General features: G+C 37.9%; 1 protein-coding gene across 8 annotated transcripts in view; it reads left to right on the top strand.

The window, feature by feature from the left end:
- ACBD5 (acyl-CoA binding domain containing 5) overlaps positions 1–21583 on the top strand; it is a gene marked incomplete at its 3' end in the record, with an annotated part of 46081 nt that extends 24498 nt beyond the window's left edge. For 2 of the 8 annotated variants that reach the window (XM_080918442.1, XM_080918435.1), the window contains exons 9-13: positions 800–1067; positions 4509–4711; positions 8583–8624; positions 9195–9304; positions 18686–21583. In XM_080918442.1, the coding sequence (XP_080774568.1) occupies positions 800–1067; positions 4509–4711; positions 8583–8624; positions 9195–9304; positions 18686–18698 (636 nt within the window). Of the gene's footprint in view, positions 1–799; positions 1068–4508; positions 4712–8582; positions 8625–9194; positions 9309–18685 lie in introns of those variants that run through there. The other 6 variants (XM_080918439.1, XM_080918436.1, XM_080918441.1 and 3 more) reach the window with 6 other exon arrangements.

Below are 21583 nucleotides of genomic sequence, written 5' to 3'. Positions count from 1 at the left end.
ATGGTGTTTTTAGCACACAACAGAAACTCTGAGACACCCAGGGTTTCAGTTTTCACCTGCCTATACCTGAACCACTTTGTCTGTTCTCTAGTCTCATCTCCTGTGTGTATCTTATCTCCACACTGTCTAGTCTGCAGAGCTCTCCTGCTCTCCATTCTCAGCTTTTTCAAGACCAGTGTGATTCTGTTGGAAGTTTTTAAATCAGCTTCCATCCGACCACATTGCTGGCTGGCTGCCATTATGAAACCTTTGATTTGGCTTATACTTATTTGTTCTTTGTATCAGTGGCCGACTGTAGCTCTGGCTGCTCTGGAGCTTACTGCGTAGACCAGGCTATCCTGTGACTCACAGAGATCTGCCTGCTTCCGCTGCTGAGTGCTGGGATTTAAAGGCATGCACCACCACACCCAGCTTTGCTCATTTGTTCTCAGTTGAAACCTTTTCTGACCAAAGTCACTACTCAGCTCCAGGAAGGGTCAGGTACCAATTTGATTGACCTCTGACGTCTGTGCTGCATATTGTTTCTCAGGAATCTCAGCAGACAGTGGAGCAGTGATCTCTTCTGACTCCTTACTAAGTTTGTAAGTAAGGGCTCTCTTTCCTTGAAAAGGAAGTTCCCATCTCCATTATTTCTTGTCTATGGAAAGCCTCACATAAGTTGAAGAATTTTTTTAAACAAAGGAATATTTTCAGCAGGAACATAACAGGGCCCTTTTAGAAAAACGGTATTTATATTATTATGAAAACTTTGGTCTATCATTTATATTTTAAAGTTTTAACTGTCATTTTATATTTGTAGTCTTTAGACAGCTTTATGTCAAACAGTGGACACTTTCAGTATTACTTAGGTGGTGATCCTACTCAGCACTTGGAAACTTCTGGTTTTTGTGAAGATGCTCAACTTTCTCCTGGAAATGGCAGCATTGGGACAATGCAGATGGTGGCAGTCAAGGGAAAAGGTGAAGTGAAGCACGGAGGAGAAGATGGCCGAAGTAGCAGTGGAGCTCCACACCGTGAGAAGAGAGGCGGGGAGAGCGAGGACTTCTCCAGTGTCAGGAGAGGGAGAGGTGTGTCCTTCCTTCTTCACTGACTCCTCACACAGTCTAATTGTCTAGGCCCAGACATGGCCTGGGACTTGTGATCCCTTTGCCTCTGGTTGGCAAATACTGGTGTGACAATGCCCGGCTTTATTTTTTTAGTCTTCTGTGCTGAAAAACTGTGTGTGTGTGTGTGTGTGTGTGTGTGTGTGTTTGTACACTCTACATACACTGGCATGCATGTGGAACTCAGAGGACAACTTGTAGGAATTAGTCTTCTCCATGAGTGGCTCCCATGCATCAAAGCCAGGTCGTGGGCTAACAAGTATCCCCGTGTGCTGAGCCAGCACCCCATTATGGAGCATTTCTAAGGACTCGACTTTTCTTTTGAGCAACTACTGGCTCAGTGCTCTGTGCTGCCATGTTTGTTCCCTGTATAAGCCAGTCTGAATCTTCCATCTTTCCTTACAAATCATCTAGTGAGTATGAAGGGAAATGATTGGAGCACTGCGGGCTCGGCCAGGCCGTCAGCGGCAAAGTGTGCTCAGGGTTTGGTCCCTCCACTAAAGGGGATATAATTGACTTCCATTAAGATGTCCACTGACCTAATGCATGCCTTGGCATGAGCTTTCCTCTGACACACCTGACTCTAAGTAAATGTGAAAAGAAGTAATAGTGATGTGATAAGGGAGTAGACTAGATATGAATGAGAAAAATGTAAATTATTTCTGGTAAGAAATGAAGATACTGTTGAAAGATGATGAGAGAGAGGGGGGAGGAATGGGGGAAGAGAGAGGACATAAATAAATAGAATTGTAGTGTAGAACAAGAGGTATAGCTCAGTCATAGCTTGAGGTCAGTCCCACCACTGATGGAAAAAGGAAGGGAGAAAAAGAAGGACTGAGAATAAGCATTTGAACAAAGTATGGGCACTTCTCAAATTTCAGTAGGGCTGTGGCCCAGTACATCCCTTATAAATTGTGAATTTTATAAGCTAAATTGTCATAAAGCCTAACATTCGTCACTATACCATAAGTGTTCTTGTGTCAGCCCGCTCTTAGGCAGTCATCTAATACAAAGCCTGTTTATGTTTAAAAATATACTGTACTTTGGGGTTGAGTATTTGTTGCTCTTGCAAAGGACTTGGGTTCAGTTCCCAACACTCATATCAGAGGGTTCAGAACTGCTTGTAACCCCTGTTCTGGAAATCGAGCACCCTTTTCTGGCTCTGTAGCCATCTGCACAGACAAAGTTTTCTCTTTCTCTTACACACACACACACACACACACACACACACACACACACACACACACAGGGGGGGGGGGGGAGGACAAAAGGAACAAGATAAACCTCTTGTTAGCTGTCTGAAAAAAGTTGGCAGTACTAAGTAAGAACCTTGAACAGGTTGAAATCTTGTGTTTCAGTAGTATTATATTACAGTCTGTACTAAAGGCTGTGTGATGGTTAATAATTGGTTGTCTATCTGATAGTATTTAGTGTTGCCTAGGAGTCAAGCCACTGGGCAGGCTTATAAGGAGTGTCTAGTAGGTTAATTGACCTAGGAAGACTTTTCTAAACTGGGGTTCTAGATTCAGTAAAGAAGAGGAACTGAGAAGAGCAGTGGTATTCATTGCACTCGGCGTCCGAACTTCAGATCCACTGTGATCCATAGCCCCATGTTGAGTGCTGTGCCAGTCCTGCCAAGACGTACTTTTTTCCTTCCTTTTCACCCCTATTTCTCTCCCTCTCTTCCCCCATCTTCCTTCCTTCCTTTCTTTCTTTTTTGGAGACAGGGCCTTTCTGTGTAGTCATGGCTGTCCTGGAACTCACTCTATAGACCTCAAACTGACAGAGATCTGCTTTCTTCTGTTTCTCAAATGCTGAGATTAAGGGCACACACAATTACTACGTGGATGAAACTTTCCTTTCTTAAGTTGCTTTGATTAGGTACTTTGTTCAGCAACAAGGAAAGTAACTAAAATGAGAGTCCACAAAAGTTTAGAGATAGATTAGTATACAAAGACATTCATTGCAATATTATTGTATTAGCAAAAATTTGGTTTTGAAGTCTGAGATATGGTAAAATTGCTTGCTGAATACACCTGATAGTTCAGTCCCTGGAATCCACAGTGGAGGGAAAATGATAGTTGTCCTTGGACTTTCACATGTGTCACGGCACGCACAAACACATCACATCCATAGTTACACACACACATTTAAAAATAATTGTAGGGTTTTTTGATTTTGGTTGTTTTTGTTTTTTTGTTTTTTTTGTTTTTTTGTTTTTTTGAGACAGGCTCTCCATATATAGCCCCTGGCTATCCTTGACCTCTACATAGACTAGATTAGCCTTGAACTCAGAGATTGGCCTGTTTTTGACTCCTAAGTGTGCACTACCACACCCAGTCTTAAAATAATTGTATTCTGTTATTTTTTATTTTCGGCAGGGTCTCTTGTATTCTAGGCTAGCCATGACCCCTTTCTGTAGCCCAGGATGACCGTAAACTTCTGCTACTCCTGCATCTACCTCCCAAGTGCTAGGATTACTAGCATGTGTCACGCAGTGTACCTGGTTTCTGTGTTAATGAAAATTTATCATCTCTAGTCAGGTGTGCAGAATGGTCGGGTCAATAACTTCAGTGTTTATATTAAGAAATTGTGTGTTTTTAGTGCAAGAGTCAATGGTGGAGATAAATGTTTGTAATATGATTTAAGTAGTACATAATCATGAGGGTTAAAGCGATATTTTAAATCGGTGCATATGAAAAAATAAGTGGTAATATGTAAAAATCTTAGTAGATATTTTAATATGTATAAGGAGTATGCAGTTTATAATTAGAAAACCTATTTTTGCACTTACAATATATTGAAACCAAGAAGGAAAAATTTGCTATTGTAACTTTTAGTAGTTTAAAACAAGTTAAGTTTAAATTTTAGTTTAAATCAGTTTTAATTACAGTAATAAGCATTTACATTTGAAAAAAGATTTTTGTGTATGAATATTTTGCATGTATGTATTGTGGACCATGTGCATGCCTGGTGCCCACAGAGTTCAGAAGAGAGCATCAGAGTCTCTGGAACTGGAATTAAAAGGTTTTACGCACCCATGCAGGTGCTGGGAACTAAACTCTGCAAGAGCAATCTGTATTCTTAACTGCTGAGCCATCTCTCCAGCCACAGTAAAGAGTTTTTTTTTTTTAAACACCTACTCTGAACATGTATCTTCCTTGTGAATTATATAAACATGGTCATATATTAGTAAATTATATACAGCATTCCTTTAATAGAGGATAGAAGTTTATATCATTATTTATTTATTGCTAATGGTTTATTTTATGTACTTTATTGCTTTTATTTTACTTTGTACATCTATTTACATATCAAGGAATTAACAAGGAAAGTGAATAATAGATTATTTCTATTTGAAAAGGAAACCTTTATTTTTAGCTAACTTACTTTACTCTCTTAAAGTAGGGCATAGAATGCCACATTTGAGCGAAGGAACCAAGGGCCGGCAAGTAGGAAGTGGAGGTGATGGAGAACGCTGGGGCTCAGACCGAGGGTCCAGAGGCAGCCTCAACGAGCAGATCGCTCTTGTGCTCATTAGACTGCAGGAGGACATGCAGAATGTCCTGCAGAGACTTCATAAACTGGAGACACTAACTGCTTCGCAGGTAGGCTACTAAGTTTATCTATTATTATCTTCTGGTTTATTATTCTATAAAGCAGTGTAAAATCTGTCTTCATGAGATTTGCATAACATCTTTACATTCAGATTCATATAAATACACATTTTCATAAGTTGAGACAAATTTTAAAGTGTTTTGGTTAATAAAATCTCCTAGTTTTGAGCATATTGTTTAAGAAAAGACTGGCCTAAAAGATGGGTGGGATTTTCCATTAATAGAAAAATTTTTAGAGTGAAGTTGAACATTACAGAGGACAAAAGACCATATTTAAATGGCTTAGCATTCACAAGGCCCTGGGTTCAATCTGTAGCACTGCAGAGAATAAAAACCTAGTACATTGAAGTTATGGATTGGATACTTGGTATTAGAAGAAAATTTTTTACTAAACACTTAAGTTTAAGGAATTAATAGCAAAATCTTTATTAATATATAATAGTTATCATTAAAGAGTCATTTTTAGCCATGCATAGTGACACATTACTTTAATCCCAGCATGCAGGAGGCAGCCTGGTTTTCATAGACAGTTCCTGGACAGCCAGGGCTATGTAGAAAGATTGTTTCAAAAACAAAAAAGAAAGGTATTGTGCTAGCTAGAGAGAAGATATTAAATTGCTAATTATTTAGGGTAAGTTAGTTTTAATGTAAAAAAATTAAAACCAGAGACCAGAGATCAATGTAGAGTCGTAACATCTTGACCTTTACTATCTTCTGGCTCTGTATGATCCAAGGGTGTTAAATCCTTGAGATTCCTGAATGGGTCTCTAACTCTTCTGCCTTCTCTTTTTCTTCTTTTTCTTCTGCTTGTCTTGTCCAACTCTGATACAATTGTTTTTCTTTTGTCTTATATTTTGTTATATTTTTAATTTTTCTTTAGAAGCCCGTTCTCTTCTAATGAAACAGAAAGCTAATGGATCTGAAGAGAGGGGAGGGGAATGGAAAGGAGCTGGAAGGAGTGGAGGGAAGGGAAATTGTAATTAAGATATATTATGTTAGAAAAAATTTTATTTTCAATAGAAGAGAAAAAATTGAACCCTGTAAAACAAAGTACAGTAGAGACTCAAGGAACTGCTTGGTGTTGCAGTGTTTTCCTAGCATTTTCCAGGTCCTGTATCTAAATCCTAGACCACAAAAAAGAAGAAAAGACACTATCCAGTCACTTACAAAAGCCTAAGAAAAACACAGACATCCTAGGGTGTTGAACTTTTTCTTATACAAATTGCTATTCTTCTAATGAATAAACCTGATAAAGGTGCTTGAAGAGCAGAAACCATGGAGCCATTTCTCTGGCCCCTAACATTTCTTCTTTCTTTTTCATTTTTGGAGGGGTGTGGTTTTGAGATAGGATTTCTTTGTGTAGCTTTGGCTGTTCTGGAACTCATATGGATGTACCTGCCAAGTATCTCCCAAGTGCTGGGATTTAAAAGTATTTCCCACTATGCCTTAAGCTGCAGCCCAGGCTGTCCTCAAACTGTGGTCTCTCTGCTTGTGCTTCTCCAGCACCACCATGGCCTTCTTTCTATTTAAACATAGCTACTGGATCCAATTAGTGCTGTCTGTGTGCACAAGGGCATGGAGCCGTCATGAGTACTTACCACATCCTCAAAGAGCCCTTGAAGTATCAATTCCCTCTATGAAGTGGAAATCCACTAGCACCTCTCCCATTCATGCTAGAAATTTGGCTGGCTTAATCTTACCCAGGCATTGGGCATGTAACAGCCATTGTTGCTATGAGTTCATGAGTACAGCAGTCAAGTCTTATCTTGAAGACAGCAGTTCATAGCATTATTCTGACTCCTCTTGCATTCTTTTACTCAAAGAGACCCTGAGGAGTAAGGGGTGATATAGATGTGCCATTTAGGGATGAATTATTCTCAGTACTTTGAGTAGTTATTAGCATTTGTACCCTACCATAGAGGAAGTTTCTCTAGTTAAGATTGAGACCAGCACTAATCTATGTATAAAACAGATACTTAGAAATCATTTGGACAGTCCATTTAGTGAAACAACAGTACGATGTTCCTCCCTAGGTCTGTGACCTTCCCAGCTATGGGCTTTTGGCCAGGTTTATAGTATCAGATATAATTAGCCTCCTGTGTAATAGGCCTCAAATAGATTTAGGAAGTGTTTGTTACCTCTTGGCAGTCATGCTGCTATTGCATCAGAGGTTACGTCTTCCTGTCATGCCAGCATTGTGTATGCAGCATCCAGGATTGACGCTTTTCTCCCTTGTGGCTGGTATGTCATATGCTGGGACTGTGAAAGTTAGCCGGCAGGGAATAAGTTTCCAGGTCAGTTTCACATTGATTTCTCACCATGGTGTCTTCTCTTGAATGATCTCATTGATCTTTCTTTTTCTCTAAAATTATAGTAAATGGAGAAGGCGGAGTAATGTTTTTAGTTCATAATCTAATTGAACTTGTCTTTGAAATGAGCTAAATTGAAATCTCAATTTCCTAAATTAGTTAAAAAGTTTTTGCTTAATTTAGATCATATCTCTTAATGATATCTCTTAAATGTCATTTGTTTCTCATAGTACATATTGTGGGGTCACAGAGACAGCATGGGTATTATTTATAGTCATTTGATTGATATTAAGGCTGCAGTTCTCAGATATGCTTGCAAATTGATGGTTTGTATGGAAAGTAGATTAAGTAAAGTTAAAGAGCTGATAAGTCTAAAAGAAGAATTTAGATAAAAATACTATAAATATATGAAATTATATATACATATATAAAATAAAGTCATGGAAAGAATAAATTTTTAAAAAGAATAAAATTGAGAAAAGAATTTGGAAGTAGTGTCTCATATATCCTGTGATGACCTCAGTGTAGTCAAGGATGACCTTATCTGCTCATCCAGTCTTTATCTCCTGAGTTCAGGGATTAAAGGGGAATCAACTCTTGGTTTATGTGGTTCAGGGGATTAAATACAAGTGAATTTTACATTTCTGAGTAAAAACTTTACCAGTTGAACTGTATCTCAAACATAGATTTGAGGTTTTTATTTTTATAATTTTATATACTGTAAAGTATATAAAAAAATATAAGGTATTTGCAAGCCATACAGGTTGTTTAGGAACCACACTGTTCCTACAACTCCCAGTGTAACTGACCATGAACTTCTGACCCTTTCTGCCTCTACTTCTCTAACACTGTGATTACAGACATGAGACACCCTGTTGTACATCCAATCCCAACCCCGACACCTGTGGTCAGTGTAGGCTTTAGTGTAATCTAAATTTAGCACAAAAAAGAATGAGAAAACAAGCTATTTATTCTTACTTTAAAAATTGTAACTAGAAAAATGTTATATGGGACTACAGTTTTAGCTTAGTTGGTAGAGAGCTTGCTTGCCTAGCAAGCATGAAGTCCTGGGGTTTGATTACCAATACTGCATAAATAAGGTATATGTGTGTGTGTGGTGTCTGTGTTGTGTGTGTGTGTATGTGTGTGTGTCTGTTGTGTGTGTTGTCTGTGTTCTGTGAATATGTGTGTGTGTAGTGTGTGGTATCTGTTGTGTGTGTGTGTGTCTGTTGTGTGTGGTGTCTGTACTGTGTGTATGTGTGTCTGTGTCTGGTGTGTGTGGTGTCTGTGTGCTGTATGGGTGTGTACTTGGTGGTGTCTATGTGGTGTGTGTGTGTGTGGTGTGAGTGTATCTCTGTGGTGTGTGTGTCGGGGGGAGCTGGTAGACCAGCACAGGGAGGCAACGAGGATTAAAACGTCATTTTGACTTATATTGGGAGTTATAGAGCCAGCCTGGGTCAGAGATCCTTTCTCAAAATAGACACAAACGAAAACTCCAAAATTACACAGTTTTTCATTCCTTCAAAGCTGTTACTTTTTGTTTTTATTTCAAGGCAAAGTTATCATTGCAGACAAGTAATCAGCCTTCCTCACAGGTAAGAGGTCTTTTTTTTTTAATAGCACGATAGTTAGATTTAATAAAATGCAAATAAGCACAGAGAAAAATATCAGGCATACTAGACCAAGAATTGTATCTGTTTGTTTGTAGTAGAAAATTGTGGAATTTGATGTGTTTTCAAGTTGGGTTATCTCAGATCTTATTTCTCCATAGACGGATCCATTTTTCATAGTTTTTTTTTTGGCATAAAACTATATGAACTATAAGATATTTAGATTTTATGAGATACTTAAATCATTAATATGAAATCTATCCTTTAGAGTGTTGAAGCAAAAAATATATTTGGAGCTGTGGCCCCTTTAGCTTTTGCCCATTTTTTCCCTTGAAAATGTTTTACTTTATTCTGTAATAAATGTATTTCCTACAATTAAAAAATTGAATGTGTTTGTTTAAGTCTTAGAGGTCTGCTTAGTGAGCATAGAATAATGTCAGAGGAGAGGTTTGTTGTTATTAGTTTTAATTTTTTGAATTATATATTAAAAATGTTTTTCAAGTTTTTCCATGTGGTATTTAAGAGATAAATGACAAGCTTATCTTATTTTCTCAGAGACCATCTTGGTGGCCCTTTGAGATGTCCCCTGGTGCATTAGCCTTTGCTATTATATGGCCTTTTATTGCTCAGTGGTTGGTGCATTTGTATTATCAAAGAAGGAGAAGGTAACACTCTACTTTTCTACTTGGAATAGTGCATGCAGTCTTATAACTTGTAGTAGACATACTTTGCAGTGGTAATTAAAGAGATAGGTCCACTTTATAGCTGCATTTTGAATTTGAATATCTGCTAATCCTGACACCAGAACTACCTTGGAGAAGATATCTGTGCATTTCTAGATACTCAAAAAGATGAACAATTTTTCACTCAAATATGTGATGAATTTGTACACCTTTAATTTATATAACATGGCAATGACTATATGCTTTTTAAGTTTTATGACTAATGAAAATATGCTTTTAAAGGCTGTTTATTTAGAAATAGCTTTAGTAGAATTTCAGAAATAGCAGTTAGTGTTTTGATAGCACCTGCACCTCTATAATCTCTTCATAAGCGTGCTTTTTGAAGACACAGACAATAATTTGAATCACTTCTATAATACTCATATGAGTTCCACTCCTCCCTTTAGGTTTCTAAGATGGGGTTTCTCTGTGTAATAGCCCTGGCTGTCTTGGAATGCACTTTATAGACCAGCCTGGAACTCACAGAGATCCATCTGTCTCTGTTTCCTTAGTGTTGGGATTAAAGGCATGGGCCACCATACCCTGCTCAACTCTACTTTTTATTTTTTTATTTTTATTTTTATTTGGGGTATATTAGGTATTGAACCCTGGCACCTCATAGTAGGCAAACAGTCTACCGCTGAGATGTATCTTTAGCCCCCCAAAACTTCTTTTCATTTTCTTTCTTTTTTTTGGTAGAAAACCAGCAGTTAGGGGCTATGGATATATGAGTTAAAATTTCAGTACCTACAGAACATAGCTGGGCATGGCTGTTCATGCTTGTAGTGTCATTGGTAAAGAGGCTGATCCATGCTGATCAGGAGCCAGTCAGCCTGCCTACTTGAGTTTCACTGCTCTCCCTTTAAAATAATGATCCTCAAACCCCCTAATGCTCTGACCCTTTAATACAGTTCCTCCAAACCGTAATATTATTTTGTTGCTATTTCTGTACTTTTGCTGCTGTTATAAATCTTAGTATAAATATCTGTATTTTCCAATGGACTTAGGTGACCTCTGTGAAAGGATTGGTTGAACTTCAAAGGTGTTGTGACCTACAGGCTGAGAACCAGTGTTCTAAACCATGGAGAGCCACTAAGGCAGCAGTTCTCAATATGCCATAGCATTAGGAAGGCTGAGAACCAGTGCTTTAAGAATGACACCCGCAGTTGACCTATGGCTTCTACATGCCATCAGGATACACAACATGCACCTATATACATATGAACATATACACACATGCAGCTCCCCTCAATGTGCACACATATACAGAAAATAGAGAAAATGAAACTAGTTGAGAAGTTTGACATAGAACAATAATAATATTTTATTTAAGATTAAAGCAGCTTGTCAGGAAGGGCTAAGAAACAAATGACATATCCAGGCATGACAATCCATCTCAGCAGTTGTGGGGTGGACACAGGAGGAGCAGGAGTTCCAGGCAAGCCAGTTACATAAGGAAGAAAAATTGTTTTAGTAGTTATGGAAAATTGGAATATTTGGTTTTTTCTTTTCTTTAACCTAGGCTGGCTTGTGCTTAGGCTAACCTTGAACTTTCAGTAGTTCAGTAGTTGCCTTCCAAGTGCTGGGATTATAGGCCTGCACTACCAGACCCTTTTGGAGATTGGAGTATTTTTATAACATGAATTCAGCAATTCATTTGCCTTAGTATATCACTGCTAGCAGAACTCTGGTAAAGGAGGCTTACTGTTTCTTCTAAGTGCCCCTTTAATTGTTCAGAGATAGAGAAATAATAATAAAGTTTTCTGCCTTATTGAGTTTTTCATGTTAAGCTGTCTTTCTAATGCAGAGTGTTGAGTAATGTGTTTTAGTGAGGCATGTAAACAGTTTACTTATGTATGTGGCCAATGATCCTGGTGGGGGCAGAACTAAGTTTGATAACTAAATGAATCTCATGCTTGAGGGGATTTAGGTACCTTAACTGGGCATTATTTTTCTAAATTTTACTTTTTTTGAATTGAAAATAGATTTGTTTTTAATATCCTGATTATAGTTTCCCCTCCCTCTAATCCTCCCAACCTTCCCTCCCTTACAGATCCACTCCCTTTCTGCCTCTCCTTAGAAAAGAACAGGCTTCTAAGAGATAATACCAAACAGGAAGAAATAGAATATAATAAGATGAAGCAGAAAATGATCATATTGAAGTTGACATGACAACTCAACAGGAAGAAGAGTCCCTAAAGCAGGCACAAGAGTTAGAGACCCACTCATTCTCACAGTCAGGAGTCCCATAGGAAAACTAAGCTGAAGGGACCAGAGGACCTACTGGTGCAGACCCATGTAGACCCTGTGCTTGCTGCTTCAGTCTGTGAGCTCATATGCACCTCGCTTACTTCATTTATAGGACTTTTTTCTCCTGGTAACCCTGCCCTCTGTAGCTCTTATGGTCTTTCTGCCTTGTGATCTTCCACAGCATTCCTTGAGCTCAGAGGGAAGCGGTTGAGAGACCTCCAATATAGACTCTTTCTGAAAATCATGTCTGGCTGTGGGTCTTTGCATCTGTTCCTTCTGCTGCCAGAGGGAAGCCTCTCTGATGATGACTAGATAAGGCACTGAACTATTAGTATAGCAGAATCATTGGGAATTGTTATATTGGTTTTCTTTTCTCCTTGTAGACCATTAGTAGTATGTGGTTTTACTCTAGACTTCTGAGCTAACTAGTCTCTTGTACTTGTTACTGTTCTCTAAGCAGTGTCAAGTATGGATTCTTTTTTAAGGAGTAGGCCTTAGATCAAATCAGACATTGGTTACCTATTCCCCAACATTCTGTGCCACATTGCCCTAGGCCCCTAACCCCACATAGGGAACAGGTCTAAACAGAATTCTCAATAGAGGAATCTCGAATGAGAAACAAATAAATGTTCACTTTCTTTAGCCATTATGGAAATGCAAATCAAAACTACATTGAGATTATATTTTACACCTGATAAAATAGCTAAGATCAGAAACTTAAGTGGCAGCTCATGTTGGCAAGGATATGGAGCAAGGAGAACACTATTCCATTGCTGGTGGGAGTGCAGGCTTGTCCAGGCACTTGTAGATACAGTGCTGTGAACTTGTCTCTTAGAACCACTTTCACTATATCCCTTATGTTTGGTATGTTGTACCTTTATTTTTATTAAATTCTATAAATTTATTTTTTTCTGTCTTGACCCATTTTTTTTTAATTGAGTAGAAAGTTGTTCAGTTTCAATGAGTTTGTAAGCTTCCTGTTGTTTCTATTGTTGATATCCATCGTTACTCTGATATGAAACATGGAGTTATTTCAATTTTCTTGTATCTGTTGAGACTTGTTTTATGTATGAGTATGTGGTTAGTTTTGGAGGGAGTTATGTGAGGTGCTGAGAAGGTATAATCTTTTGGGTTTGGGTGAAATGATCTGTAAATATCTGTTAGGTTCATTTGGTTTATAACATCTGTTAGTTTCAGTATTTCTTTTTAGTTTAAGAGTTCTGTTAAGTATGTATGACCTGTTGAACATTAATGAAAGTTGGTTATTGAAGTATCCCAATATAAGTGTGAGTCAATATGTGATTTTAAGCTGTAGTGTTTTTTTTTTTTTAAACAAATGAGTGCCCTTGTATTGGAAGCATAGATATTAAAAATTAAAATGTCATATTGCTGAATTTTTCTTATGATGAGTATGTAGTGTCCTCTCCCATTTCTGATTAGTTTTGGTAGATATTAAAATGGTTACTTGCTTCTTAGGTCTATTTGTTTTGAACATCTTTTTCCAACCTTTTACTCAGAAGTAATGTCTATCTTTGATGTTAAGGTGTTTTTCTTATATGCAGCAGAAGGATGGATCCCGTTTCTGCATTCATTGTGTTAGTTTCTGTCTCTTTACATTTGGTAATTAGGACTATTAATGTTGAGAGATATCAGTGATTAATGATTGTTTATACTTATTTTGTTGTTGGTAGTGGTTGTTTTTGTTGTTGCTGGTATGTTGTTTCCCTTTTGATTTTGCTGGTATGCAATTATTTATTTCCTTTATGTACCTCCTTACATTAGAGTTTTCCTTCTAGCACCTTGTGTAAGGCTTGATTACTGTTTAAATTTGGCTTTATTGTATAATATCTAATTTTTTCCTTCTATGGTTACTAAAAGTTTTGCTGAGTATCGTAGTCTGAGCTGGTATCTGTGGTCATTTAGAGTTCTACAGCACAACTGTCCAGGCCCTCCTGGTTGTTAGAATTTCCATTGAGAAGTAAGGTGTAACTCTAATAGGCCTACATGTTACTTGGCCTTTATTTTCCCTTATAGTTTTTTTTTTTTTTTTTTTTAGCACTTGAATTTATCTTTTTATTTTTCTATTTATTTATTTTTTAATATTTTCTTTACTTACCTTTCAAATGTTATTACCTTTCCCAGTTTCCCCTCTGGAATCCCCCTATTCCATCCCCCCCTACCCCTGCCTCTATGAGAGTATTTCCACTCCCAACCACTCCCTCTAGTATCCCCACCATAACATTCCCCTACACTGGGGTATTGAGCCTTCACAGGGCCAAGGACCTTTCCTCTGCCTGATAAGGCCATCCTCTGCTACATATGCAGCCGGAGCCATGGGTCCTTCATGTGTGCTCTTTGGTTAGTGGTTTAGTCTCTGGGAGCTCTGGTTGATTGATATTGTTGTTCTTCCTGTGGGGTTGCAAACCCCTTCAGCTCCTTCAGTCCTTAATTCCTCCAATCGGGACCCCATTCTTAGTCCAGTGGTTGATTGAGAGCAGCATTTGACTCTGTATTTCTCAGGCCCTGTCAGTGTGCACTTCTTGGCACCACAATATTGTCTGGGTTTGGTGACACTATATGGGATGGATCTCTGCAGTCTTTGGATGGCCCTTCCTTCAGTCTCTGCTCCAAAATTTGTCTCTGTATTTCCTCATATGAATCCTTTGTTCCCCTTTTTAAGGACTGAAGTATTCCCTCTTTGGTTTTCCAACTTCTTGAGCTTCATGAGGTTTGTGGGTTGTATCTTGGGTAATCCAAGCTTTTGGGCTAATATTCACTTATTAGTGAGTGCGTACCATGTGTGTTCTTTTGTGATTGGGTTACTTTCCTCAGGATATTTTCTAGCTCCATCCATTTGCCTAAGAATTTCATAAAGTCATTGTTTTTAATAGCTGAGTAGTACTTTATTGTGTAAATGTACCACATTTTCTGTATCCATTCCTCAAACTGCAAAGCTTCTGTAAGACAAAGGACATTGTCAATAGGACAAAATGGCAAGCAACAGATTGGGAAAAGATTTTTACTAATCCTATATCCGATAGAGGGCTAATATCCAGTATATACAAAGAACTCAAGAAGTTATACCCAAGAGAGTCAAATAACCCTATTAAAAAATGGGGGACAGAGCTAGACAAAAAATTCTCAACTGAGGAATACTGAATGGCTCAGAAGCACCTAAAGAAATGTTCAACATCCTTAGTCATCATGGAAATGCAAATCAAAAGAACCCTGAGGTTCCAGTTCACACCAGTCAGAATGGCTAAGATCAAAACCTCAGGACAGAAGATACTGGTGAGCATGTGGAGAAAGAGGAACACTCCTTCATTGTTGGTAGGATTGCAAGCTGGTAGGACCACTCTGGAAACTAGACTGGCAGTTCCTCAGAAAATTGGATGTAGTACTGAGTATCCAGCTATACCACTCCTGGGCATATACCCAAAAGATGCTCCAATATATAACAGAGACACATGCTCCACCATGTTCATAGCAGCCTTGTTTGTAATAGCGAGAAGCTGGAAAAAACCTTGCAGCTTTGAATATTCGGTGTATTTGGTATTTTAATAATTATGTGGTGAGGGGACTTCCTTTTCTGGTCCAGTCTGTTTGGTGCTCTATATATTTCTTGTGCCTTCATAGATACCTTTAGGTTAGGAAAAAAAATTTATGATTTTGTTAAAAACATTTTCTGGGCCTTTGAGATAGGTTTTCTCTCCTTTCTCTGTTCCTATTATTATTAGGTTTTGTTACTCTTTTTATTAGTTTCCCATATTTCCTGGATGTTTTGTGTCAGGAACTTTTAGATTTAATAGTTTGATTGATCTATCCATTTCTTCTATAGTATCTTCAACACCCAAGATTCTTTCTTCTGTTCTCTTGGTAAAGCTTGCCTCTGTGGTTCCTGTTTGAAATATTAAATTTTTCATTTCCAGAATTACCCCAGTTTCTGTTTTCTTTATTGACTCTATTTCCGGGTCTTGAATAGTCCTATTTATTTCCTTCAACTGTTTGTATTTTCTTGGCTTTTTTTGAGGTATTTATTGATTTTCTTTAATTGTTTGTGTTTTCCTGGGTTTCTTTCAGGACCTTTTCTACTTTCACATAGTTGGTCTTAAGGTCTTTTTCTTTGTGTTTCACCTCTGCTGGAAGATTTAGGGTCTGGTATGGTAGGATAGCTGGGCTCTTGTGGAGACATTGATTGGACTGTTTTTGATTTTTGTTCAAAAAAATCATTTTTAGGATAGTATAAAAAGGTCTAGGTGCTGATTTCTGGATTTGTCTTGTTAGATGGGTCTTTTGTCCTTTGTTTTTATTCCCTCTGTGGGTTTGCAGACAGAGTAATGGCTATACATTGCATGTTTTCACAGCTTGTTTCTCTGGTGTGTTCATAGGGAATGGCTGTTCATTTGGAGCTATTATAAGAGGTATGAGTTGGGAGAAGGAAGGTTGGAGGAGGTCTTGTTATCCATTGTGGATGGAGTCAGAGTTGAAAGGGAGACCAAGGCAGACTTCTAGCCTCAGAGCTTCGGATGAGATATGGGGGATTGGATATGAGTTTAGGAGATGTGTGGCTCTGTCTTCTGCCCACTTATTGTCCTGGAAGGAGCTGACCTTGGGTTAGCAGGGTGTACCTGCTGGAGTCGGGATCAGGGACAAAGTAACCAGTCAAGAGAGATAGGTTAGGAAGGGATGGTCCAGGGGACCCGTAGGAGACGTGGAGAGGGGTAAGGGAAGGTTGCAGCTGGTGTTCTGTTGCACTGCCAGGGACAAGACTGGGGGAACAGAAAAGAGAATTTATGTGTCGGGGCAGCTGACTTGGTTTTTGGGCAGGCATGGCCTGGGGTTAAGTGTGGGAAGGGTACAGGGAGGGGGTCAGGTCTTAATCTGGTAATTTTTAATCTTATGGTGAAAAAAATAGTGACCATAGTTTGGAAAAGAATGTGTGAAAGAAAGGTGTCTAGGTCTTGTGATTTGCTGTTTTGCTTATTTTGGTAGAGAGTAAAAATTCAGAGGAAAAGAGTTGCAGTTACTTCTTGCATGTGATCTAAAGAGCGACAGCTATAGATTTCTTTTTTAACACATTTCCTAGAGTTCTTGCTTAGTCTCTGCTAGGAAAATAAAAATATTATTGAACAGACTCCATTAAAAACTTGAAGAACAGTCTGAAGTTTTGAAGGTCTTTATTGATATTTATTTAAACTTTGGAAGATTAGGAGTCCAGGGACTGAACTGTTTGCTGCTTTCCAAAAGGATCTTGTGTAGCAGTATACATCATGTGGTCCTTGGTAAGTGTGGGGGAACTGTTCGAGTATTTAGTTCCCACAGCCAACATCCCTGCTATGCCTTTTCAAGCAGTTTTCTTCAGAACCACCCACATGTCCTTGTCAGCATTTCAGTTTTCTTCCATGGGCATTTTGTTTCTGATACAGAAATTCTCTGTTACTTAAAACCTGATCAATTAAAATGTCACTCGTGCCAAGAAAATATATATAAAAGGTTTTCTACAGAAATTAAGGAATGAGTGCTTAAGATAGTACACCTTGGAGAGGTGATTCAGCTATTAAAAGCACATACCATCATACTAGAGGGCCCTAGTTTTGTTCCCAGTACCTAGTGGTGTGTCACAACTCTCTCAATCTCCAGGGGATCTGATGCCTCTTTCAGCTTCTGTGGACACCTGCGATCATATACACATTCCCACTCCCCTTTAACACATAGCTAAAAATAAATTAAAAAATATTTTGCCAATGAGCTGCATATGCGTATGTCTAGGGTAAGGAATAAATCCGTGATGAGCATTCCAGGTGTCTTGGCATCCTGAATCTGATATACATTCTTTCCAGTAGTGGAGTCTTTTACAAATCATGTATTGACTGTCATGCTCTGAACTAGCATGACCACCCTCATAAAACTGTTACACATATAGCCATATCTTGAGGTGTATGTTGCTCCTCCATCACTGACCTGAGCTAGGGGCCTGCTTTATTTAATCTCCGAATCCTTGATCCAGTATATGAAAAATATGGTTTTTAAAATTGTTTCATATTTTTATTTTCATAAAATTATGAATTAAATCCCCTAAGTATTAACTGTTGCAGTAAATATTAAAAAGTATAAGGGGTTTATCTCTTTACCAGCCCTGAGGTCTCACTCCTCAGGCCCGACTTTAGTTGGAGCCGCACACTCCTCTGGCTGGTCTGAGCTGCCCTACCACCCAACTCGTCCGTGTAACTTCCTTTTCTACCACCTATTCTCTGCCTCTGTCCTGGGGTGTTTCTCTATCCCAAAATCCCACAATAACTCTACAGCCTGATAGCTTTTCATACAGGTTTATATATTCAACTCTTAATCCACAAACCCTCTACACATCAAGATTGCATCAGATAGACAAAGATACAAACCGCCCTTCTACATGAGATATTAGATCTATAAAATCCTTAATGTTCATAGCTATTTAACACCAATAGATTCCACCTGGGTCTAGCTGGTCCTTGGGAAGCTCCATGCTGCGACAGCCTTCCCCTGACCTCTTTTCCTCTGACCTCTTAGACCTCCCTTCTCTTCACTTCCCCACCCAGTCACGGGATTTCCTTTATTTTACTAATTAAAATGGGAAGGTTCAGTTGGAGTCCCTAGACTAGGCAGCCCTTCTTGGGGAAGTGGAATTAACATTAAAATACAAACAGCTTCGGGACAATCTACAGTTAAATATATATCAGCCATTTAGAAAAGTCTGAGAATTGTAAGTTAAAAGGAGAGCTATAAATTGACATTATTTATCAGAAACTGCTTGAGGGCTATTATAGCTTGGTATACCGCATATCCTTGCATGTGAAAAGCCCTAGACTTAGTCCTACATCGGCAGTAAATAAATAAATACATTTGATAATTTGACTACCCGAAATTACATCTTTCCTACCAAGTCACATGAAGTAACCTTATAATGATCATTTGTAGTTTTACAGTTTTATTTTGAATTTGAATGCTGTTTGTTCTTAATTTTTTTGGTATGAATGTGCTTCATATTCAGGTTACATTTATACTTACAGGAAATTGGTTTTTACTTTCTTTTTAAAGAAAACTAAATTGAAGAAATGGCCTTTTACTCAAGAAGACTGCTGGACCTGGATGACCTAAGAGCTGGATTGGAAATGAAGTGGAATTCACAAGGAAATCTCAGTTTGTGATGACTACATTTCTTTTGTGTCCAGTAGTTTCGATTATATACATAAACATTCTTTGCACTATACAAATGGTAATATTTTAAGGACTAATATTGTTGATACTTGAAAAATCAAACTTAACTAGATTTTAAGTAGCATCTGTAGATTAACTCTTTTTGAGCCTGAAGGACTTTAAGTTATTAATTATTGTTCAGTAACTATTACCTAACTTTCTCCCATAAGAAATATAAGCTGCATCTCTAAGGCATAGCTACAATTATGAGATAAAATTTATAATTTTTACTTTTCTAAATTAAACACGAGAATGCAAAAACAAGAGTTGCTTTTAAATGAGGTTAAAATAATTTTGTAACAGTCACTAAACTGTCAGCTATGTAGTAGAAAACTGATAGAATTCTCTACATTCTTGTGGTCTGCACAGAAGACTGGGCTTTATTAAGTTGCTTGATTTCCCTGGCTTGCTCAGGGGAACCAGAAAATCATTGTCTTTGTCATGTGCTTACTCTCTACAAATGGTTCACTGAACAGCCTTAGCTTGATGATGGAAGTGAAGAATAATGTAGGTGTAAAAGTGGATCCCAGCCCTACAGACGGCTAATAAGATATTAATTCAACTATACACACTATGTAACCATTTTTCTTTAAGTGAGGATATCTACTGTCTGCTTCATAGGGTGCTTTGCAATAAAATGAAAATTTATTTATACTGTTTTAACTAACAAATGTAAACAACAGTCTGGATTCTTAACCTCTTAGTGCCTCAGTTCTCCTTGGGGTCAGAAGAACTCAGTCTACAGTCTCTATGTCCATGTAATTAAGGAATTCCTAACTAATGGAAACTTAAGTTCCTTCTAGCCATTAGAACAAAAGGAAGATTTAGATCCTGGGAGACTATATTTGAAAAATAATATTCCTTGCGTGCTTTCCAAAACCTGTGTTAGGTAATATACTTTATGCATTGAAGATTTAATTTAAAATCTTTTATAGCAAGTCCTTTTCTGCTTTCCCTTTTGAGACAGTGTTGGTAGCTCACTGTGTAGCTAAAGATGACCTTGAATACCTGATGTTCCTGTCTCTACTTTTCAGTTTCTGGGACCACAGGCATGTACCACCATGGCCAGCTTTGGATAGTAAAACATTTTAATTTGTTCTTGATTTGTATGATGCTAGAGCATTAGCATTAGGTATTGAATATTTTCAATAAGAGGGAAAAAAATCCATCTTCAGAATATAGGGTTCTTTGAAAAGCAAAAGTATGAGATTATAATTTGCTTGTCCTAGACTTTACAAATTTTTAAAAACTGTAACTTCATTTAAAAATTGTCTATCACAACTTGATTTGCCTAAAATGACCCACTATCTTTTGCTTCTAATCAAAAATTTTTTTTCAAATCTATCTTCTACTTTTTAGAAGAAAAAAAAAAACAAGAAAGTAACTGATTATAGAAAACTATAGACCTGTAGAGTTTTTTGTTTTAAATTACAAAAGAAGTTGGTATAATAAAGTGATGGCTTTTTTTCGCATATAAACAAAACGAAAATCAAAGATACAACCAGTTGTGATTCACTGCATTTAGCCAAGTGTAACTAACTCCTAAGGGCAACCATTTGTATCTCAGATATCAGAATTACTTTATAGTTTGATAGCACTTTGCACACACTTCTTGTATATAAAGGATGTAATTACAGGATATAGTGGTAATGCTTTAAAACATGAACCTCATTTTAAAAATCGACAGCTATGGTATTTTTTTAATGATCAGCTTTTCTGTTTATTGTAAAACTAAGTTAAAAATAAAAGGTGAATGAGAAATGAAATGGTTTTTAATGACTTGTGAACTGTACTGATTGTGTCCAGTGAGAATAGAGTAGGCGTTCTGGCAGGCAGGAGATACAACTCTCCCAAATGCCAAGCATGTGATGTCCTTAGGCTCAATTCCTAGTATCATGCACAAAGATAAGAAGTCCACGAGACTAAAGGCATATTACTATATATAACTTGATAAAAGGTGCAGAGATGAATGCAGTTTAAGTCATTTGTCATCTGATTAAGGATAATAGTAATACTGTAAAGTGCTGTCTCTTGGCTCATACTAGAGTTGTCTCCAGTGAAGGACAACCTATACCTACAAAAGGATAGAGATGATTTCCTAGTGTTTGCTATTTCAAACTGCCTTTAGCCCAAAGTTTATGCGAAAGAGGCATATTGGGGATTACATTCCTATTTCTTCAGATGAGTTGATTTCTGTGAGGAACAACCAAAATTGTTTATCTCATTGTTTTGGTTTTTCTTTAACATACAGTTTTTTGGCAGGTGCAAATTTAGGTGATAAATGACTTATTCCCAATAAATACCATTACACAGCAGTGCTTTATCTGGTGGCAGAATATTAGGTGATGACTGCATATGCCATGACATATCTGGGATATCAAACTAGTTTTTTATTCAAGGGCTCTGTTGGCTAGTTTGATCTTGAGTTGACAGGCTAGAGTTATCTGACAGGAGGGAACCTCAACTGAGGAAGTGCCTCCATAAAATCTGGCTGTAGGACATTTTCTTAATTAGTAACCAAAGGGGAAGGGTGCTGCCATTGTGAGTGGTACCATCCCTGGGCTGGTGGTCCTGACTTCTATAAGAAAGCAGGCCAAACAAGCCAGAAGCAAGCCAGTAAGCGGTACCCCTCTTTGGCCTCTATGTCTGCTCCCGTCTCCAGGTTCCTGCCCTTTTGAGTTTCTGTCCTGACTTTCTTTGCTGATGAACAGTGATATGGAAATGTAAGACAAATAAACC

The sequence above is a fragment of the Micromys minutus genome, assembly GCF_963924665.1.
Source record: "Micromys minutus genome assembly, chromosome: 6".
Classification (NCBI taxonomy): Eukaryota; Metazoa; Chordata; class Mammalia; order Rodentia; family Muridae; genus Micromys; species Micromys minutus.
The sequence above is the reverse complement of the archived record's forward strand: the minus strand, read 5'-3'. Positions and strand labels throughout refer to the sequence as shown.